The 20,945-nt window shown below is 46.3% G+C and overlaps 1 protein-coding gene across 2 annotated transcripts in view; it reads left to right on the forward strand.

Annotated features, from left to right (window-relative positions):
• LOC121537530 (chemokine-like protein TAFA-1) overlaps positions 1 to 19,505 on the forward strand; it is a 35,749-nt gene extending 16,244 nt beyond the window's left edge. For both annotated transcript variants that reach the window (XM_041845140.2, XM_041845139.2), the window contains exons 3-6: positions 16,136 to 16,276; positions 18,211 to 18,335; positions 18,504 to 18,562; positions 18,710 to 19,505. In XM_041845140.2, the coding sequence (XP_041701074.1) occupies positions 16,136 to 16,276; positions 18,211 to 18,335; positions 18,504 to 18,539 (302 nt within the window). In that variant the 3' untranslated portion in view covers positions 18,540 to 18,562; positions 18,710 to 19,505. The remainder of the gene's footprint in view (positions 1 to 16,135; positions 16,277 to 18,210; positions 18,336 to 18,503; positions 18,563 to 18,709) is intronic.
• Positions 19,506 to 20,945: the final 1,440 nt, after the last annotated feature.

Genomic DNA, 20,945 nt, shown 5'->3' on the forward strand with positions numbered 1-20,945 from the left:
CATTCTAGACGATTGTGTGCTTCCAACTTTGTGGCAACAGTTTAGGGAAGGCCGTTCCCTGTTTCAGTATGACAATGCCCCCATGCACAAAGCGAGGTCCATACAGAAATTGTTTGTCGAGATCGGTGTGGAAGAACCTGACTGGCCTACACAGAGCCCTGACCTCAACCCCGTCAAACACATTTGCGATGAATTGGAACGTTGACTGCGAGCCAGGCCTAACCTCTTCTGGCTAAATGGAAGTCCCCGCAGCAATGTTCCAACATCTAGTGGAAAGCCTTCCCAGAAGAGTGGAGGCTGTTGTAGCAGCAAATGGGGGACCAACTCCATATTAATGCCCATGATTTAGGAATTAGATATTTGATGAGCAGGTGTCCACATACTTTTGGTCATGTAGTGTATCTACCTCAATTACCTCGTACCCCTGCACATCGACTCGGTACTGGTACCCCATGTATATGGTCAAGTTATCGTTACTCATTGTGTATTTATTATTACTTTTATTATTCCGTGTTTTACTTTTCAATTATTTCTGTATATTGTTGGGAAGTGCCCGTAAGTAAGCATTTCACTGTTAGTCCACACCAATTGTTTACGAACCATGTGACATTAAAAAAAAGAAAATGATTTGGGATGAATGTGCCAAAACTTGCACCTGGAAAAAGGTAGTGAAAGCAAAGTCCAGGGTAACATAAAAAAATATAGGGAAAATTGCAGGAAAAAAAAAATCTCTGAAAAGTCAATTTACAATTAATTTGCTCTCACATAAAAAAAATATTTCCTTGCAATATTTGGGTTTTCTACTACTTTTGAGTCTATGTTTTGCTTTCAATTTCATTCTTTTTGTTAGTAATGCTAAGATTTTCATTCTCAAAGTTATGCTGGATATTAATGGCACAACAGTAACTCACTCACTAGAGGATTGCAGCATATAATAACACTATTACTCTATTAAAGGTGTTTAAAGCGGCAATCCTTAATTGAAACATTAACAAAGTGGCCTCCCCGCCACAGTTGCGGTAAAAAGCTGAGGAATGGGGCTGGAGAAATGCAACCACTCTCAAATCCATAGACAATGCTATGGATGCAAGGACTGACCGTCCATTATATCGAATGTACAGTATAGTTTTAACCATGTTGTGATAGGAGATGACGTCACACTGTCATTCCACATCGTCACGTCACCCCTTCACCGGATCGTCTTGGGATTGCCCTGGCTCAGACTACACAACCCCACCATCAATTGGATCACCAAGAGGATCACAGCCTGGTCCACCTCATGCCGGAAGACCTGCCTGCTGGTGGTTTGTTGTTCCACGTCAGTGGAGAGTCCAGAGTCCGCCCTCAAGCCCAACATTCCACGTGAGTACGCAGATCTCTCCGATATCTTCTCTTCATCTAAGGCTATGTGTCTCCCTCCTCACAGGCCCTGGGACTGCGCCATTGACCTGCTGGAGGGACAACACCCCTCAAAGAGTCGCATTTACCCCCTTTCCATGGCGGAGACTGAGGCCATGGAGAAGTATGTGGCGGAGACCCTGACACAGGTTCATCAGATGCTCTACCTCTCCTGCCTCTGCCAGCTTCTTCTTCGTGGCTAAAAAAGATGGAGGACTGAGACCATGCATTGACTACAGGGGGTTGAACGCAGTCACCAAGTACCGATACCCCCTCCCTCTGGTTCCGTCGGCCATCGAGCAGCTACAAGGGACTGGTACTTTACCAAGTTGGACCTGAGGAGTGCCTACAACCTGATCTGAATCCGGGAAGGAGACCAATGTGTCGGAGGAAACTGACGACCGAAGTCAGCCTGTAGGCACCTGGCCCGCCACAAGGAGTCGCTAGAGCGCGATGAGCCAAGTAAAGCCCCTCTGGCCAAACCCTCCCCTAACCCGGACGACACTGGGCCAATTGTGTGCCGCCCTATGGGACACCCGGTCACGGCCGGTTGTGACACAGACTAGGATCGAACCCGGATCTGACGCCTCAAGCACTGCGATGTAGTCCCTTAGACCGCTGCGTCACTCGGGAGGCCTCGTCTGCAAACTTAATGATAGGAGGAGACTAAACACGCACCCATGAGGACCCCCGTGTTGAGAGTCAGCGTTGCGGATGTGTTGATGCCCACCCTCACCACCTGGGGGTGGCTCTAATCAGTATTCCAATTTTAATGTTGTGAGTCTGGTGTGTATCTCAGTGAGAAGTCAGGACTCTTAGGCCTTCCTCAAAAAAGATCCCCCCCATCAGATTATGTTTGGGATATAGCTGTAACAACCCCAAAACAAATGAATTTGGGATTTTCTTATATAATTTTTAATCTGCAGTGTATTTTCTTGTCCTAGTTAATGATGCCTATCCATTGCAAAAAAGGTGTTAAGCCATTTAACCCTAACCCCAACCGTAACCTAGCTTCATGTCCAGACCCCGGCTCAACCCCAACCATGGCCATAACCCTAACCCTAACCGTAAACCTGACCCTAACTCTTACCCTTGCTTCATGTCCACACCACGGTTCAACCCTAACCCTAGACATAACCCTAACATGCTACCCAGACCGCACGCGCGCATGCGCCATCGGGCGCAAGTTGATTTTGTCCCCACACACCAGACACAATCAGGACACGCAGGTTGAAATATCAAAACAAACTCTGAACCAATTATATTAATTTCGGGACAGGTCGAAAAGCATTAAACATTTATGGCAATTTAGCTAGCTAGCTTGCTGTTGCTAGTTAATTTGTCCTGGGATATAAACATTGGGTTGTTATTTTACCTGAAATGCACAAGGTCCTGTACTCCGACAATTAATCCACAGATAAAACGGTAAAAGTTAGTTTTCTAGTAATCTCTCCTCCTTCAGGCTTGGACTCCTGGACTTTATATGGCGGTTGGCAACCAACTTTTTGGTGCATTACCACAACCAACTGGACTGGAGCGTAGACTTTAGTTCATCTTTCAATCACCCACGTGGGTAGATGCTCCTAAAAACCAATGAGGAGATGGGAGAGGAAGGACTTGCAGCGTGTTAAGCGTCACAAATAGAACCAAGTTCTATTTTAGCGCCTGGCCACACAGACGCTCGTTGACGCGCGCGAGCAGTGTGGGTGCAATGATTGAATAACATGTATGTGTACATTTATTTTGCAACGCTCGCGCATGCGACACATGTGGTGTCAGCATGTGACCCTTTGTCACGGTTTCGGCCGAGGCTGCTCCTCCTCCTGGTTCGGGCAGGCTTCGGCGGTCGTCGTCCCCGGAGTACTAGCTGCCACCGATCTATGTTTCATGTTCGTTTGGTTTTGTCTTGATGTTGTACACCTGTGTCTTGTTAGTCCTCGTTAGTGTCCTATTTAGTTCTCGTTGTGTGTGTTTGTCTTTGTGTGTGATTGCTCTTCTGTTTCGTGTTGGAGCTACGTACTTCCCTCCAGTGTTTTGGAGAGGTTTTTCGCACATGTTAGTGCGCCGTTTGATTGACGCCTGTGTGCGCCGTTATTTCGCCTTCGGGCTTATTGTGCTTATTTTCTACGTGAATATTGCACTAAAGTCTTTTGGACTGAGCTTCTCGTCCTGCGCTTGATTCATGCACCACACCCACCTTCAGCACCCCTTGACAGCATCACACACCAAAATGGAATCAGCAGGATCTGCAGTTACGCCTGAGTCGCTCGAGGAGCATGTTCGCGGCCAAGATGACCAGATACGACAACTGGGGACCGCTCTACAGGACGTCATCAACACCCTGCACCGATGGGAGGCCAGCGGGGTACCCACACCTCCACCTACCCTGCCAACCCCATCGGCCGGTCCACCAGTCCCAGGTCTGGAACCCAGGGGGATTCGGCTCTCGCTCCCGAGGGCGTATGACGGAACAGCTGCCGGGTGTCAGGGGTTCCTCCTGCAGGTGGAGCTCTACCTGGCCACTGTACACCCGGTGCCCTCGGGACACGAGAGCGTTTCCGCCCTCATCTCCTGTCTCACGGGCAAGGCGTTGGAGTGGGCTAACGCCGAGTGGAGGAAGATGGACGCCAACACCATCTCCTACGCCGAGTTCTCGGGGGAGCGTCTAGTCCACCTGAGACAGGGGAGGAGGAGTGCACAGGCGTTTGCTCTAGAGTTCCGGACTCTAGCGGCGGACGCAGGGTGGAATGAACGGGCCCTCATCGACCATTTTCGATGTAGCCTACGGGAGGACGTTCAACGTGAGTTGGCCTGCAGGGATACCCATCTCACCTTCGACCAGTTGGTCGATATGTCCATCCGTCTGGACACCCTGCTGGCCACCCGTGGACGTCCCGAGGGGGGTCCGTCCATTCCGCCCTCCGGCACCTCCGAGCCGAGCCCTATGGAGCTCGGGGGTGCCGGCGCTAGAGAAAGGAGGAGGAGGAGCCCGAGGGGGCCTGTCTCCTGCACCAAGTGCGGTCGTGGAGGGCACACTGCGGCCAGGTGCTGGGGAGGGTTCTCCGGGGGAGAAGACAACAGGCCACGCACTGGGGGCCTCCCAGGTGAGTAGACGTCCCACTTACCCAGAGCTTTCTGTTGCGCACTTTTGTATACCTGTGTGTTTTCCACAGGTTGCACCTCATTCCCAGCATAAGGCGCTAGTAGATTCAGGCGCAGCTGGGAATTTTGTTGATCGGAAGTTTTGTTTAGATTTAGGGATCCCTCTCCTACCTGTTGACAAACCTTTTCCCGTTCATGCCTTAGATAGCCGCCCGTTGGGGTCGGGGTTGATTAGGGGAGATCACAGCACCACTTAGGATGTGTGCGCAGGGGGTCATGAAGAGACTATACAGCTGTATCTGATCGACTCTCCTGCGTACCCAGTGGTGCTGGGAATTCCCCCTGGTTAAGCACCCATAACCCTGCTATTTCGTGGCAACAGAGGGCTCTCGATGGGTGGTCTGCTCAGTGCGAGGGGCGATGTCTGGGTGTTTCCGTGGGGGCGACTTCGGTGGAAAGTCCAAACCAAGTGCCCGCACTGCACATTCCGCCTGAATATGGGGATTTAGCTCTCGTGTTTAGTAAAACTAGGGCGACGCAGTTGCCTCCTCATAGATAGGGGGATTGTGCGATTGATCTCCAGGCAGGAGCAGCGCTCCCACGGAGCCACGTGTATCCTTTGTCTCAAGAGGAGAGAAAAGCTATGGAGACTTACATAGCCGAATCTTTGAGACAGGGATACATTCGGCCCTCCACTTCTCCCGCCTCCTCAAGTTTCTTTTTTGTGAAGAAGAAAGATGGAGGGTTGCGCCCGTGCATTGATTACCGTGGTCTCAATCAGATTACTGTGAAATACAGTTATCCACTCCCTCTGATTGCGACCATGACAGAGTCATTGCATGGAGCGCGGTTTTTCACAAAATTGGATCTCAGGAGCGCGTATAACTTGGTGCGCATTAGGGAGGGCGACGAATGGAAGACAGCGTTTAGTACCACACCAGGTCATTTCGAATATCTCGTCATGCCATATGGGTTGATGAATGCTCCATCAGTCTTCCAATCCTTCGTAGATGACATTTTCCGGGATATGCAGGGACAAGGGGTGGTCGTGTACATTGATGACATTCTGGTGTACTCGTCTACCCGAGCCGAGCATATAACCCTGGTGCGTCGTGTATTGAGGAGGCTGTTGGAGCACGACCTATATGTCAAGCCAGAGAAATGTCTGTTTTTCCAGGAGTCGGTCTCCTTTTTGGGTTATCGGTTGTCCGCGTCAGGGGTGAGAATGGAGGTGGATCGTGTGTCCGCTGTGCGTAATTGGCAAACTCCAACCACTGTAAAAGAGGTGCAGCAGTTCTTGGGCTTTGCGAATTACTACCGGAGGTTTATCCGGGGTTTTGGACAGGTGGCAGCTCCCATCACGTCCCCTTCTGAAAGGGGGTCCGGTGCGCCTGCAGTGGTCAGCTGATGCGGACAGGGCCTTTAGGAGACTGAAGGACCTGTTTACGTCGGCTCGGTGCTGGCGCATCCGGATCCCGCATTACCCTTTCAGGTTGAGGTAGACGCGTCTGAGGCTGGTATAGGGGCCGTTCTCTCTCAACGGTCCGGCACGCCACCTAAACTCCGCCCCTGTGCTTTTTACTCAAAAAAGCTCAGCCCGGCGGAGCGTAACTATGACGTTGGGGACAGGGAGCTGTTAGCTGTAGTTCAAGCCCTTAAGGTGTGGAGGCATTGGCTTGAGGGGGCTCAACACCCTTTCCTCATTTTGACTGACTATCGGAACCTGGAGTACATCCGGGCAGCGAGGAGACTGAACCCTCGCCAGGCTCGATGGAGTATGTTTCTCACCAGGTTCGTATTTAAAATCACATACATCCCTGGGTCCCAGAATGGTAAGGCAGATGCGCTGTCCCGGCGGTATGACACGGAGGAGAGGTCCGTTGAGCCTACTCCCATACTACCGGAGTCTTGCCTTGTGGCACCGGTGGTGTGGGAGGTCGATGCCGAAATCGAGCGAGCATTGCGTACCGACCCCAGCCCTCCACAGTGTCCTGAGGGTCGGAAGTACGTTCCGCTCGAGATTCGGGATCGACTCATTTACTGGGCTCACACGTCACCCTCCTCTGGACATCCGGGTATTGGCTGGACAGTGCATTGCCTTAGCACTAAATACTGGTGGCCCACTTTGGCTAGGGATGTGAGGGTTTATGTCTCCTCCTGCTCGGTGTGCGCCCAGTGTAAGGCGCCCCGACATCTGCCCAGGGGTAAGTTACAACCCCTGCCCGTTCCACAACGACCATGGTCCCACCTCTCGGTGGATTTTGTGACAGACCTTCCCCTCTCTCAGGGGGAATACCACCATCCTGGTCGTTGTGGACCGGTTCTCTAAGGCCTGTCGTCTTCTCCCTATGTCGGGTCTTCCTACTGCCCTACAGACCGCTGAGGCCCTATTTACCCACGTCTTCCGGCATTACGGGGTACCCAAGGATATAGTGTCTGATCGAGGCCCCCAGTTTACCTCCCGTGTTTGGAGAGCGTTCATGGAGCGTTTGGGGGTCTCGGTTAGCCTTACCTCAGGGTACCACCCGGAGAGTAACGGGCAGGTAGAACGTGTCAACCAGGATGTGGGTAGGTTTCTGAGGTCGTATTGCCAGGGCCGGCCGGAGGAGTGGGCACGGTACATTCCCTGGGCCGAGATGGCCCAGAACTCTCTCCGCCACTCCTCTACCAACCTAACCCCCTTCCAATGTGTGTTAGGTTACCAGCCGGTTCTGGCACCTTGGCAGCAGAGCCAGATCGAGGCCCCTGCGGTGGATGATTGGATGAGGCGCTCGGAAGAGACGTGGAACGCTGCCCACGTCCACCTGCAGCGGGCCGTCCTTCGTCACAAGGCGAGCGCCGATCTCCACCGCAGTGAGGGGCCGGTGTACGCACCCGGAGATCGAGTCTGGCTCTCTACCAGAAACCTACCCCTCCGCCTGCCCTGCCGGAAGCTGGGTCGGCGGTTTGTGGGGCCCTTTAAAGTCCTGAGAAGATTGAACGAGGTGTGTTATAGGTTACATCTACCTGTTGAGTATAAGAATATTAACCCCTCGTTCCATGTGTCTCTTCTCAGGCCGGTGGTAGCTGGTCCACTCCAGGACAATGAGATAGGGGAGACTCCTCCGCCCCCACTGGACATCGAGGGGGCTCCGGCGACACCGTTCGGTCCATCTTGGACTCAAGACGCCGGATGGGGGGTCTCCAGTATCTCGTGGAGTGGGAGGGGTACGGCCCGGAGGAGCGGTGCTGGGTGCCGCGGAGGGACATCCTAGACCCATCTCTCCTGTCGGAGTTCCACCGGGACCATCCCGCGCGCCCTGCTCCGCGTCCTCCTGGGTCGTCCCCGAGGCCGGGGTCGGCGCACGGCTGGAGCCGCGCGTCAAGGGGGGGGTACTGTCACGGTTTCGGCCGAGGCTGCTCCTCCTCCTGGTTCGGGCAGGCTTCGGCGGTCGTCGTCCCCGGAGTACTAGCTGCCACCGATCTATGTTTCATGTTCGTTTGGTTTTGTCTTGATGTTGTACACCTGTGTCTTGTTAGTCCTCGTTAGTGTCCTATTTAGTTCTCGTTGTGTGTGTTTGTCTTTGTGTGTGATTGCTCTTCTGTTTCGTGTTGGAGCTACGTACTTCCCTCCAGTGTTTTGGAGAGGTTTTTCGCACATGTTAGTGCGCCGTTTGATTGACGCCTGTGTGCGCCGTTATTTCGCCTTCGGGCTTATTGTGCTTATTTTCTACGTGAATATTGCACTAAAGTCTTTTGGACTGAGCTTCAGCGTCCTGCGCTTGATTCATGCACCACACCCACCTTCAGCACCCCTTGACACCCTTACCCTTACCCTAACCCTAACCCTAGCTTCATGTCCACACCAAGGTTCAACCGTAAACCTAGCCACAACCCTAACCATTACCCTAACCCTAACTCTTACCCTAGCTTCATGTCCACACCACGGTTCAACCCTAACCCGAGACATAACCCTAACCCTTTCATAAAAATTCATGACTTGTCAGTAAAGGAAACTATATGTCCAGTACACCTACAGTATTTCTGCAGGTTGATCCCTTACTGAGTTGTTACCCTCCATTCTTATTTATTTCAAATGCTCGACAGGGATATGCAATTCATTATCATGACTTAAACCTCATTAGCTAGTAAAATAGCATCTTGAATTCCTAATTGGGTCCAAGGGGGAGGGTTGGTATGATAAATAATCAAGGTAATTAATACTGTGAGTATCAGACTCTGTTGCAGATTTCAGCTTCTTATGCCTCTAATACCTCCTTGGTGTGCCACAAATAACTTTGCATATTCAAACCACAGATCCAATAGCAGCAGGTTCAGAGTTGGTGATAAGCATGCAGCATGCCGAGATAGAGTGGTGTGGTATGATAGAAATGACTGCTCTGTTGCAATAACGAGAACCCTATCATAGGAAGAGTGATGGAGTTAGCCTAGAGAGAATCAATTGGGGCAGAGAATGAGTAGTGTGTGTTGTTCTCACATGGGACATGTGATAGGAAAACACCTACACAATGTTAATAGGGATGATGAATGGTGTACTGTCCCCTCACTCTAACCAAGTGGTATACTAATAGCAAGCGTAAAGAGTACAATTATTGTACTTTTCATACAATAGGCGACATACGTCACCAACACCCACATATCTAGTCTATTCTCAATGCACAATTAAGATAATTGAAAGTACTTATTACCTAAGACATCTCTGCACAACACAAGCATATTGGATTAGTAATTAACCATTTCCTTCAACTCCCATTACCAGCCCCGTCACCCTGCGAAACTTAGGTAATCATTGCTATCCAACCCAGGAGAGTACATGTCTTATTGTATAATAGGTAATTTAAGCATTCTATTATGCTGTACATTATTTACACAGAGCACATGTTGCAGCAGAGTGCAGTAGAAGGGAAGCCAGACACACTCGTACCCTGCACCGTCCGTCCAGCCCTGAGAGGAGAGTACCTAAACTCATACAAAAAAGGTGCTATCAAGAACCTAAAAGGGTTCTTCGTCTGTCCCCATAGGAGAACAGTTTGAAGAACCCTTTTTAGTTCAATGTAGAACCCTTTCCACAGATTGGTTCTACATGGAACCCAGAAGGATTTACCTGGAACCAAAAAGGGTTCTCCTATGGGGACAGCCGAAGAACCGTTTTGGAACCTTTTTTCTAAGAGTGTAGCTACAGATCCAAGCTGAGCAGCTTTCTGACGACTCTTTGAATAGTACCCGCCTTTCATCTTCCCTCTTTCTTTTTCATGCAGACAAAGTCTTTCATCTGGGAAGGCTACATACTGATATTAAATACCTGGAAACGTAGCAGACAGAGAGAGCTAGGGCAAGATGGATAGACAGGCAGACAAAGCATTGACATAACATTTTTGAAACGAGAATAAAGAAGAATGTTCCATGTTTCTTGTCCTATTTTTACCAAATGGCAGATTTTTGTTTCATTGCATGGTTGCTACTGTAGTTTGTTGTCACGCCCAACAACACATATAGTATATCCACAGCAAAACGAAATCACCATGGACATTTTGTCACATAAGGATCCTCCTCCTCAAGACTGGGAATATGATTTCATGCCCTTGATCAATACCAGTTTTACAGCAGCCTTTGAGTCCCTGTGTGACAGCTGTGGAGACAGGTTTTGAGGCTCCGATGCAAATGGAAAAAACCCATTCCCTTTCTCTCTCTGGTTCCTCCCTTCCCTTTCTCTCTCTGGTTCCTCTCCTCCCTTCCTCTCTCTGATTCCTCTCTTCCCTTCCTCTCTCTGGTTCCTCTCTTCCCTTTCTCTCTCGGATTCCTCTCCCCCTGTCCTCTCTCTCGGTTTCCTCTCATCCCTTCCTCTCTCTGGTTCCTCTCCTCCCTTCCTCTCTCGGATTCCTCTCCTCCCTTCCTCTCTCTGGTTCCTCTCCTCCCTTCCTCTCTCTCAGATTCCTCTCCTCCCTTCCTCTCTCTGGTTCCTCTCTTCCCTTTCTCTCTCTGGTTCCTCTCCTCCCGTCCTCTCTCTGGTGCCTCTCCTCCCTTCCTCTCTCGGATTCCTCTCCTCCCTTCCTCTCTCTGGTTCCTCTCCTCCCTTCCTCTCTCTCAGATTCCTCTCCTCCCTTCCTCTCTCTGGTTCCTCTCTTCCCTTTCTCTCTCTGGTTCCTCTCCTCCCGTCCTCTCTCTGGTTCCTCTCTTCCCTTTCTCTCTCTGATTCCTCCCCTTCTCTCTCTGGTTCTTCTCTTCCCTTCCTCTCTCTGATTCCTCTCTTCCATGCTGTGTTCATAGATCTTTAACACAGGAGGGTGAAAGATATGGTCCTGTGCAACGGGCCACTGAGAATGGACAATACTTTATTAAAATGCAAAATAACTACTAAGAGGAGGGAGCTGCTGCTGCTGTTTTATGTGACAGTGCTGCCTGTCATATATTTCATAAATGTCCTTGCTTATATTAATTTTCTCATGGGCCGTACTTTTTCTGAGTAGCAATTTATATTTTTCTTCAGCCATGTGTAAATTGTGCATGCTGTGAAAAAGGACTTTGCTAAATCCAATTCAGAGCGGGAGAGGGGAGAGTAATTCTTTCTGGTCTGCGAGGGTAAAAGTAAACACACACACACACTTACACACCACACACACACTTACACACCACACACACACTTACACAACACACACGCACTTACACACCGCACACCACACACACACTTACACACCACACACACACACACTCAAGAAGGGACTGTCAATTCCAAGTTTAGCCTTCTTGATCAGTGCATTATCAGGACTTCTCAGTGCTTTTCAAAGCCATGTTATTTGCTCTAAGAGAGAAAAGGAAACGTTGATTTTACATTGTTCATAACATTCAGCTATTCAGTTTTTGTTTTCTCTCCCTTGACTCACACGATTTATCTAGATGTCATTTTGTCTTTTGAATTGCAAAATACAAAGTTATGATTGGCAATCATATCATACTGTCATCCGTTTTTCTTTTTTGCAGAAACAAATTTGTCATGATCGGCACACAATTTATCATGCAATATTTGTCTCCATGTTTTCCCCAAGCATTTGAGACCAGAATACAGCACTGCAAGGACTTCACTGGGTGGAAAAACCTAGTCTTTCAATTTTACACCATGCAGGCTTATGTTTTGTGACTCTCACTGTCTTCCATCTGCATTAATTTGACATTTTCTAATCTGGTTGTGTCATTTCCTGCCATTGACAGGGCTGTGGTAGCCTGCTGGCATGGACACAGAGGATGAACCATAAGAGCTGCCTATTACAGGTCACCTTGAGCGAATCTTCTATTTAATGGTGACAGGCTGGCTACTTCCCTTCCAAACATGGGCTGTGGTTTGCCAGAACTCTTGGAGATGTGTGTGTATATGGGAAGGATACATTCACAACGTAGTATGTGTGCATTCACAGAACCTCGCAAAAGAGCCATGTTACCTGCTAAATTGAGCATCTAAGGCTTTCCAAGTGGATGACAGTGTGAAACACAGCAGAGATAGCACATTACATTCAATTGCAGTTTCATATTTCTTTTTAGAAACTAATTTACTGTGGACACCTGGTGTTGTGACCTGTCCAAATCATGGGTTCCTAAAATATTAAGAGCTCACACAAACATCTTTCTCTGCAGCCCCCACGAACCAAGGCTCCCAAGTCCCTTTTACACTGGTCTGAAGTGTTACAACCATCTTCCCTGAATGCCACAGAAAGTACATTGCCAAATATCAGTGGATGGCAGTGTGAAACACAGCAGAGATAGCACAGTACATTCAATTGCAGTTTCATGTTTCGTTTTAGACAAGCACAGCGCATGCACGCACGCATGCACACGCACCACCACACACACACACACACTACCACCACACACACACACACACACACACACGCACACACACACCACCACACACACACACACACCACCACCACACACACACACACACACACACACACACACACACACACACACACACACACACACACACACACACACCACAACACACACACACACAGCACAGATTGCTGGAGAGGGAAAGAGTGTACCCACTACCCATTGAGATAGAATACATGCGTTCAGATCCTCCGGAGACTACTTCACACGTGTTTAATACAGTAGACAGCAAATCATGGCATGCTTATGGCATATAGTGACATTTCTAGTGAGATGTAGCAAACATTTGCCTCTGAGCAATAGCAGCTTCATCACTGGTGAATAGCCATTTATTGGTCCCATATGGCCCCTGTTCACATCCATTAGGCACAGAGATTATCAGATGTAGATTGTAGAATGTCAGTGTTGTGTGTATTATCATACATGGGTTGACAATACAGTATGAACCTCTATAGCAGGGGTAATAAGTCCTAATTTCTGATTTCTGCTGGCTTTCCCTGGGTTGTACTCCTATGTTACTCCTCAGAAACTGATTTACTCCTCTGTTACTCCTCAGAATCTGATTTACTCCTCAGAAACGTATTTACTCCTCTGTTACTCCTCAGAAACGGATTTACCCTGTTACTCCTCAGAAACTGATTTACCCTGTTACTCTTCAGAAACTGATTTACTCCTCTGTTACTCCCCAGAAACTGATTTACTCCTCTGTTACGCCTCAGAAACGAATTTACTGTGGACACCAGGTGTTGTGACCTGTCCAAATCATGAGTTCCTAAAATATTAAGAGCTCACACAAACGCCTTTCTCTGCAGCTCCCACAAACCAGAGCTCCCAAGCCCCTTTTACACTGGTTTGAAGTGTTACAACTATTTCCCCTGAATGCCACAAAAAGTACATTGTCAAATATCAGGACAGTACCTTATCTTTCCTCAATATGCAGTGAAAAATAGTCTATAACCTCAGCAAACTTGCAGGTGCTTTCAAAAGGTCAATGTCTCTAGCTAAATAAATGTTCGGGTGGCAGATTGTGTGTTGGCACCTATGACAAACCCAATGTTTAGATGACTGTATAGACAGGAAGAGGGCACTGGCAGAAACATGGCATGGCATGGCAACTAAAATAGTGCGTTACTAGCAGAGCCCCTCCTGTTCCTGCCTGCATTACCCCCGACCCCCTGGAACGACTGTCTCAGTAGGATTCCTGTTCTCTGTCAGTCAACACAACAGAGGGAGAAACAATGAGGAAAGAGATCAGGAACTGGCTCATGACCTGCTTAACACCATGTGCTTTTCAGGGAGAGATAGGATATTATTGTGCTTTTCAGAAAACACACAAACCCACCCAACCTTCATACAATTCCATGAGCCATATAACTACACAAACACACACACACAAGTTCTGAAGCCATTTGTCATTAGGACAGCTGACTTTGTTCTCAGTGATTGATAATGGAAAAGGGAATGGAAATACAGAAAACAATTACATCCTGGCATGGCTCCAGCAGCCGTCACCTGATGAGGCACTATTCATCTCCAGCCATGTTATTCTCCATCTCTCCCTGATATATTCATGATGCAGAGATATGGTCTCTGAGCATGCAGCCTGTGTGTGTGTGTGTGTAGAGATGGCATCTCGGAGCATTAAGAGTGTGGCAGTCACAAACTGAGCCACGCCGACTGAGCTTAAAGAACGCTCATCAGTTTCACATTACTTTTGTTTAAAGCCACCGAATACACCTACCTGCTGGAAATAACCAAGCCTATTTGCATTTTTATTTGATTTTAATATATTCTTCATAGGTGACGATTTCCAAATATAGAGTATATCCAGACTCAAACTTCTTCTGTTCTCGTTACTGCTCATCTCAGCAAGCAACGTAAGCAACGAACAAAGTGGATTCTGTTGAGTAGTGTGGTTTTTAATAGATCAAAGGATTAATCTGGGTCTTGTTTTATGCAATTAAGAAGATGCATTAAAGAGAACAAAGCCCTGTGGGCTGTTGATGTTTTAACTGATGGCCTACTGCTTCCACTGCTAAATAAAATCAGGATTATCATTGTGCAAACATGTCCCGTTGTTATACAGGTTCAGAGACACAGTTTATGTCTCTCCTCAACTCCTGCCAAAGGCTGTTGATGTTTTCTCAACCACCAGCCTTGAGTCACAAAAACCCCACTGAAACCACTGGGAAATCTGGTCAGACAGAGAGATTTGGAAAGCGATGGTTTTTAATTTATTTCCTCCCCCTCAATTAAACTTAGTCAATTACCATTGTTTAATTATTCTATTACAATTATTTCTGCCAATTAAACCTCTAGGCTGTCTCCAACGGAGCTTCCAATCTCTATTGCTGTTATTTGCTGTCACTTCTCAGTCGAGCTAGGCTCATACAATACTTCAGATAGCTGACAGGGTGATGTACAATGCACACTCTGAAAAACACATTGTTATGCATAAAGGCAGTGTGTGAGTGAAGTATATCAAAAGTCCTAATTAAACCCTAACTAATAATGGTAAAGTCTCTACAATTCTTTGCATGTTGTATTGAAAATGTGTAAACGAAATCCTCTTGCTAATGAGATGAGGTGGTGGAATGAGTGAGTCAGTCAGTAGGAGAGGAGTATGGGCTGTGTGGTCTCCTTTCAATCAGGGGTCAGGAGGTCATCCAGCGTTCAGGAGAGGTCGTGGTAGATAATCTCTCCAGGCTTTAACATGATGGCTGAATTATAGCATGAAGCTGACACCGACTCCTCTCCAACCTGAATTTAAACTCTTTTAAATGTCTATCTGGGTTTGACTCTGAATATGGGTCTCACTTGAAATCTTAGAAGACAAATCTAATTTCTATCTAGTTGGAAAAAAGTCCTTTGGCTGTATTTGATTAATCTTTGGATATTGCACAGGGTAAGGCGATAGCATTATTATTCAACCAAGTCTCATGGGCTATATGTTCCATAGTATTACTTTCATCAGCAGGTGATAACCATTGCGGCTCTGCAATTACATTCTCTAGTCATAACACATTTTGAAAACGTAATGGCATATACATTTCTCTCTACAAACTCCTCCAAATGGGGAACATTTCATATTTTCCTCCTGATTCACATATACATTTTCCTTGTCTTTGGTCGACAGACAGGCCTAATTACTGGATGGGTCATACTTGTTGTGTTGTTAGGTGTAAGGGCAGACCGTTGAGGACAGCAGGTGCGGCATCCTGATAAGGAGATAGTCTCTGTTCCGTAGGCTGAGTAAGACAGCCAGCCTGATGGCGGGGGACAGTGTCCTGTAGGCAATGTGAACCAACCTCCTGATAATTACATGAAGGGACATTATTCAGACTGAGACGGAGGGAGGGCCCCTGCAGGCCTTCTCATCCTGCTAATAGATATGGCTTTATCTACTCTCTCTTCAGCATCTTCATCAAGCCATCACACACATTAGGGGCCTCTGGGGCCTCACTCAATCAAAGCACAAAACGCACGACAGCCATTACTCTTGTTTAAGGCAAACATATTAATCGCTGTCACATGTAATACACTTGTGATATCTTGCATAAAGAGATACCATCTACAGTATGTTGATATAGAGATACAGCCTAGAACATACACAGGAATTTAACAGGCCAACAATGGGTCTACCAATATAGCTACATAAATCATTGTTGATTGTGCTGACTTTGCCATTGACTAACCTAAGAAGTTATTCTGAACAGTTTTTACTTGTTTGCTGTTGTTTATCTTTTCCTAGAGGGAGGAACGTGTGAGGTGATTGCGGCTCACAGATGTTGTAATAAGAACAAGATTGAGGAGCGGTCTCAGACGGTCAAGTGTTCCTGTCTACCAGGGAAGGTGGCAGGGACCACCAGGAACAGACCCTCGTGTGTCGACGGTGAGTAGAGGAGGACTACCATCCCAACCCCCATTGGTATTGCAGGCGCAAGGGAAGTGTGTGCCCTATCACTGATTGGACTCACACACACAGGTGCTGCTTATAGAACCCATATTCACCAGTTCTTGAATATTTTTTTTCAGGGTTGCATAAAAGTGATCCAATATATAACTTTGACTGTATATGATGCTTCATCCTTTCCCAATAGATCTGGGACAGCAGGTGGCCAGTAGAGATGGAGATGCCCCATCCCTTTCTTTTGATTAGCTCACTGCAAACATACGCAATTCATCAATGGCATACATTCCCTAGAGAAGTAGCAATGGTTCTTTATGTATTATGCAGTTTGTTTTGATTCGTGTCAGGTCTAAGGCAGAGTAGCCTAAGGAGTTGTTGCTTAATAGATGCACTATAACCTTGGTTCGATCCGACTCCTGGCAACAAACCACGGTAACCCTCTTTACCGTAAGGAACAGGTCAAAATGAGGTCCTCTTGGGTGTTGAATATGTATGGCTGGAAAACCACTTAGACTAGGACAGACAAGAACACTCAAACAAAACATTTACTGAAGTTGTGGCCATACTCAACTACCTAATTTTGTACTGTGGAAATGTACTGTTGCTTTATGAATTGTATGTATTGGCTTTTTGACAGATGAGGCACAATTTTACCATCTCTAGTAGAGATCCAACAGAAGACAGTAGTAACCTATGTCACTCACTATATACTGTATTTCTTCCTATGCTGTGCAGCAGAGAGAAAATGCTGCAATATTATAACAAATTTCATGCAATTCTACTCATTTTGACATGGGGTGAAGCAAAAATGTTTGCAGTTTTAAAGCTAATCTTTTGCAATTCTGCACATTTTGTCATGACTTATGCCATGTTAATGATATCTGAGTGAGAGTGACTAACAAAATCATACCGAGTCGGTATTCGGCCATAATTACTATAATTAAGTGATAACACCCGAGAAGCCAGTTTTGGAGGATATATCAGCACGGGTGTTGTTTCGTCTCGGGCCGGCAAACCGTGCCAATATATCCTCCAAACACAAGCTTCGAGGGCATTATCACTTTTATACAATGGGTTACCAACATATTCAAATGATGATTGACATATTTTCATTAAAAACGTCATTTTGATACTATTTCATCCTTCCACGAGATATAGTCCCGACACAAATCTAGGGTTTCTACCCAGGTTTTTCACGCTCAACAGTTTCCTGTGTGTATCAAGAATGGTCCACCACCCAAGTGACATCCAGTCAATTTGACACAACTGTGGGAAGCATTTGGAGTCAACATGGGCCAGCATCCCTGTGGAACGCTTTCAACACCTTGTAGAGTCCATGGCCCGACAAATTGAGGCCGTTCTGAGGGCAAAAGGGGGGGTGCAACTCAATATTAGGAAGGTGTCCTTAATGTTTTGTACACTGTTCTTTTTTGGGGTCACTTATGTCGCTTATGCCTGGGGCCAGCCCTGACAGTAGGCATCACTTCTCACCTGCTTGTATGCTTCTTTAGATTCTAACCATTAGGAAATGTTTCCACAATTACTGAGCAGAGTACACAGACAGAGTGAGGGAATTTTAGGTCTCTTTTTTCTGTCAGGACTGACAGGGTATTTTCCTCTGTCAGATGTTCAAGATGTGGTGGACATTTACCCTGTATTTAAGGCAATTTTCTCTTCCCAGAGCAAGAATACGGTCTGCATTAGTCACAGCTATGCCCCCTCTTTCACTTAACATGTCTAGACATCTGTCTTTCTCTTTGATTTAAAATGCATGTAAGAAATGCTTTAAATACACCTAAGGTTGCTTTAGTGCTAGTCACCAATCCATCTTCAAGTCATATACTGCTATCTCATATTGCCTCAGTTTCCACTGGGTAAGAAATACTCAGGTCACATTATGGTTTTGTTGCCTGCAGCATCCATAGTGATTGGTAAGTGGTGGTGTGAGATGGAGCCCTGCCTGGAGGAAGAAGAGTGCAAGACGCTGCCTGACAACTCAGGCTGGATGTGTTACGCTGGGAACAAGATCAAAACCACCCGGGTAAGATAACCTCTCATTACAATTTGAATCAGAGTTATATTGGAGGAGGGATAGGTACAGTCATGGGAGATTTGCACCAACAGAACAATATAGAGTTTTTTATTGACAGACAAAGGCACAAGGTTTTGACTCAAGAATATGAGCGATACTTTCTCTTTTCTTTTTTAGAACACCCAACAACCTGCAAGCAAAGGATACCTCTAACTTTAGATGGACCAACTGCAAAGGTCAGCTTTGACATGTTCCATCTTCCATGGAGCTGTTACTGTATACCATCTTATCATAAACCATCTAATAATCAAGACTAACATTATAGCTGCACTGCAATATACTGTATCGCAATATCTGAGTGCTCTCCCTTTTATTTGTTTCAGATCAATCCAAGGACCCAACAGACATTCAGTTTACCTTACAGTTATAAGTGTGAACTTTCCTGTATAGAAAGGTGTGAATTATCAAAGAAACTGCTGCTCAAGGGCACTGAGGAATGATGCAGCTGAAGGATATCAATGGGAAACCCAGTGATTTCACAATTTTGTAATTTGATGGAACACTGCATTTGGATGTACAGCACATCTGAACTGCGTCTGATATTCGTCTGAGAATCTACTGCCTCCACTGTCCCAGCTCTCCGTTCTCTGGTATCAGCAAACAGACAGACTCTGCGAGAGAGAGAGAGAGAGACATTTCTGGGTTACTTTGAGCAAGTACTTGCTGTGGGGACTCAGGATTCTGTATATACCATGTTTCAGTCTCTTCATGTGAACAAGAACATTGTCTACAGTATGATGGTGGTGAAATGTAAATGATTCCAAACCCTGATCTGTTCTGTTCTTGTCCATGTGTTCCAGATTCCAGACCACAGCCAAAGGTCTAGTGTTTCTTAAACATACAATAACCTATAGGTGTAGATCATGTGAGGATGAAACTGTACATTGACTGTTAAAATGAAACATTTGGCCAATATCAAGACATGTTTTTGTTATCAAAACTGTTTTTGTATTTGAATTCCTTAGGTCATCTCTGTTGCTTCCTTTTATAGTTCAGTTATCCATCAAACGGTTGATTGTTCACCAAAAAACACAGTAGGCTTACATTGTTTGTTTTTTACTCTTTTAGATGCCTTATGTGTGTCAACTTCTTCAACAACATAAAAAATCTACCATTGCATTGTGCATAAATATTAAATTAAACTACGGTGTGTCATGTAATTAAATATCTATTTTGCATTGGCTGTTTGAAGTATCAACAAATCAGCTTATCATAACAAGTGATGATAATTGCATCCATAGTGCACAGATATCAGAAAGCACAACGATCACAATCAACTTGCTTGCTAACTGGGTTAAGTAAGTAGAGGAAATCACATGACCAGAATATCAATGTTTAATTTGTACATTCAGGGTTGAAAGTAGATTTAATTTCTTACCGCCCCGGTAGCAATGAAAAAAGTTACACTCCCTATATTTTCAATGCATTTTTCCGCAAAAGGTGGGTAAACTGTCCAGCCCCAAAAACATGTGGGTAAACAGCATTGTTTACCCTCCACTACATCACTGGTGGTAATGTTAAATAATAGTGTAATAGCCTGTAGTTTTCTTGGCATTTTGTGTTAATTATTGTGATAGATTCACGTTTTACCAGTAAGGATTACCCCCATTATTTATTTTGCCGGGACGCCATAATGGACCGTACCAATTTACTTTCACCCCTGTGTACATGTGTATTTTGTATTGGGTAGCCTACTAGACCAGTTGATTCCCTAAAACAGTAGCTACAGAACTGCAGCACTCTGGGAATTCTACCGTAACAGACTGGGGTTTTGAAGTGTTCTGCTCGCATTGTAAAGAAGAAATGAGCTTGACGAATAAGGACAGTCAATGAAAAACATATTTACTCTGAAGTCTTCCGCTCAACAAAGGATGGCCAATGAAGCATGAAGCAGATTATATAACGATTTTTCTATTACAAAGCACCAGGGAACCAAGCAGTCAGCATGCAGATGTAAAACCACCAGACACCCCGTAGGGATTTTTCTTAGTGTTGCTCTCTGGCACATGTTGTCTGGAATCTCCATATGTGCTGGTGGGTCAAACACAGCGTACAAAAACACACACAGAAATCACATCGCACCAGTGGCAGGCATGGCTAGGGACAGCACAATGTAACATGCAAGTAAATGCACTGTATCCTGAAATCTGTTCTAAAGTGTATTCCAATCTGAACAACTATTGATAAACTGATAGTGTGCATACGGTACCTGTGTAAGCACACAGCCTAAGAGAGCAAATTAATTACTAAACCGCTGTTTAATGGAGGTAGTGCTTCCTTTAAAGGCTCCCTTTACAATCATGCTGCAGATGAAACGATTAAGCTGGTGGGACTGGGCTACTGGGATTCTGTGAAAAAGATAAATAAGACAGAGGTGAACAGCAGTTGAAGGTGAAACCCCGGTATGCAGCATTGTGCCTCATGGAGGGAATCATTGGCTAAATTGAAGTACTCTGAAAAGTTATAATCTGCAATTATCTGTGGATGAGCTGTTGAAACTGAGGCCCTGACTCAGAGGTCATTAAAAATCTTGTGGCTAGAGCAGGGGTGTTAACCCCA

This window comes from Coregonus clupeaformis, chromosome 24 (assembly GCF_020615455.1).
Source record: "Coregonus clupeaformis isolate EN_2021a chromosome 24, ASM2061545v1, whole genome shotgun sequence".
NCBI lineage: Eukaryota > Metazoa > Chordata > Actinopteri > Salmoniformes > Salmonidae > Coregonus > Coregonus clupeaformis.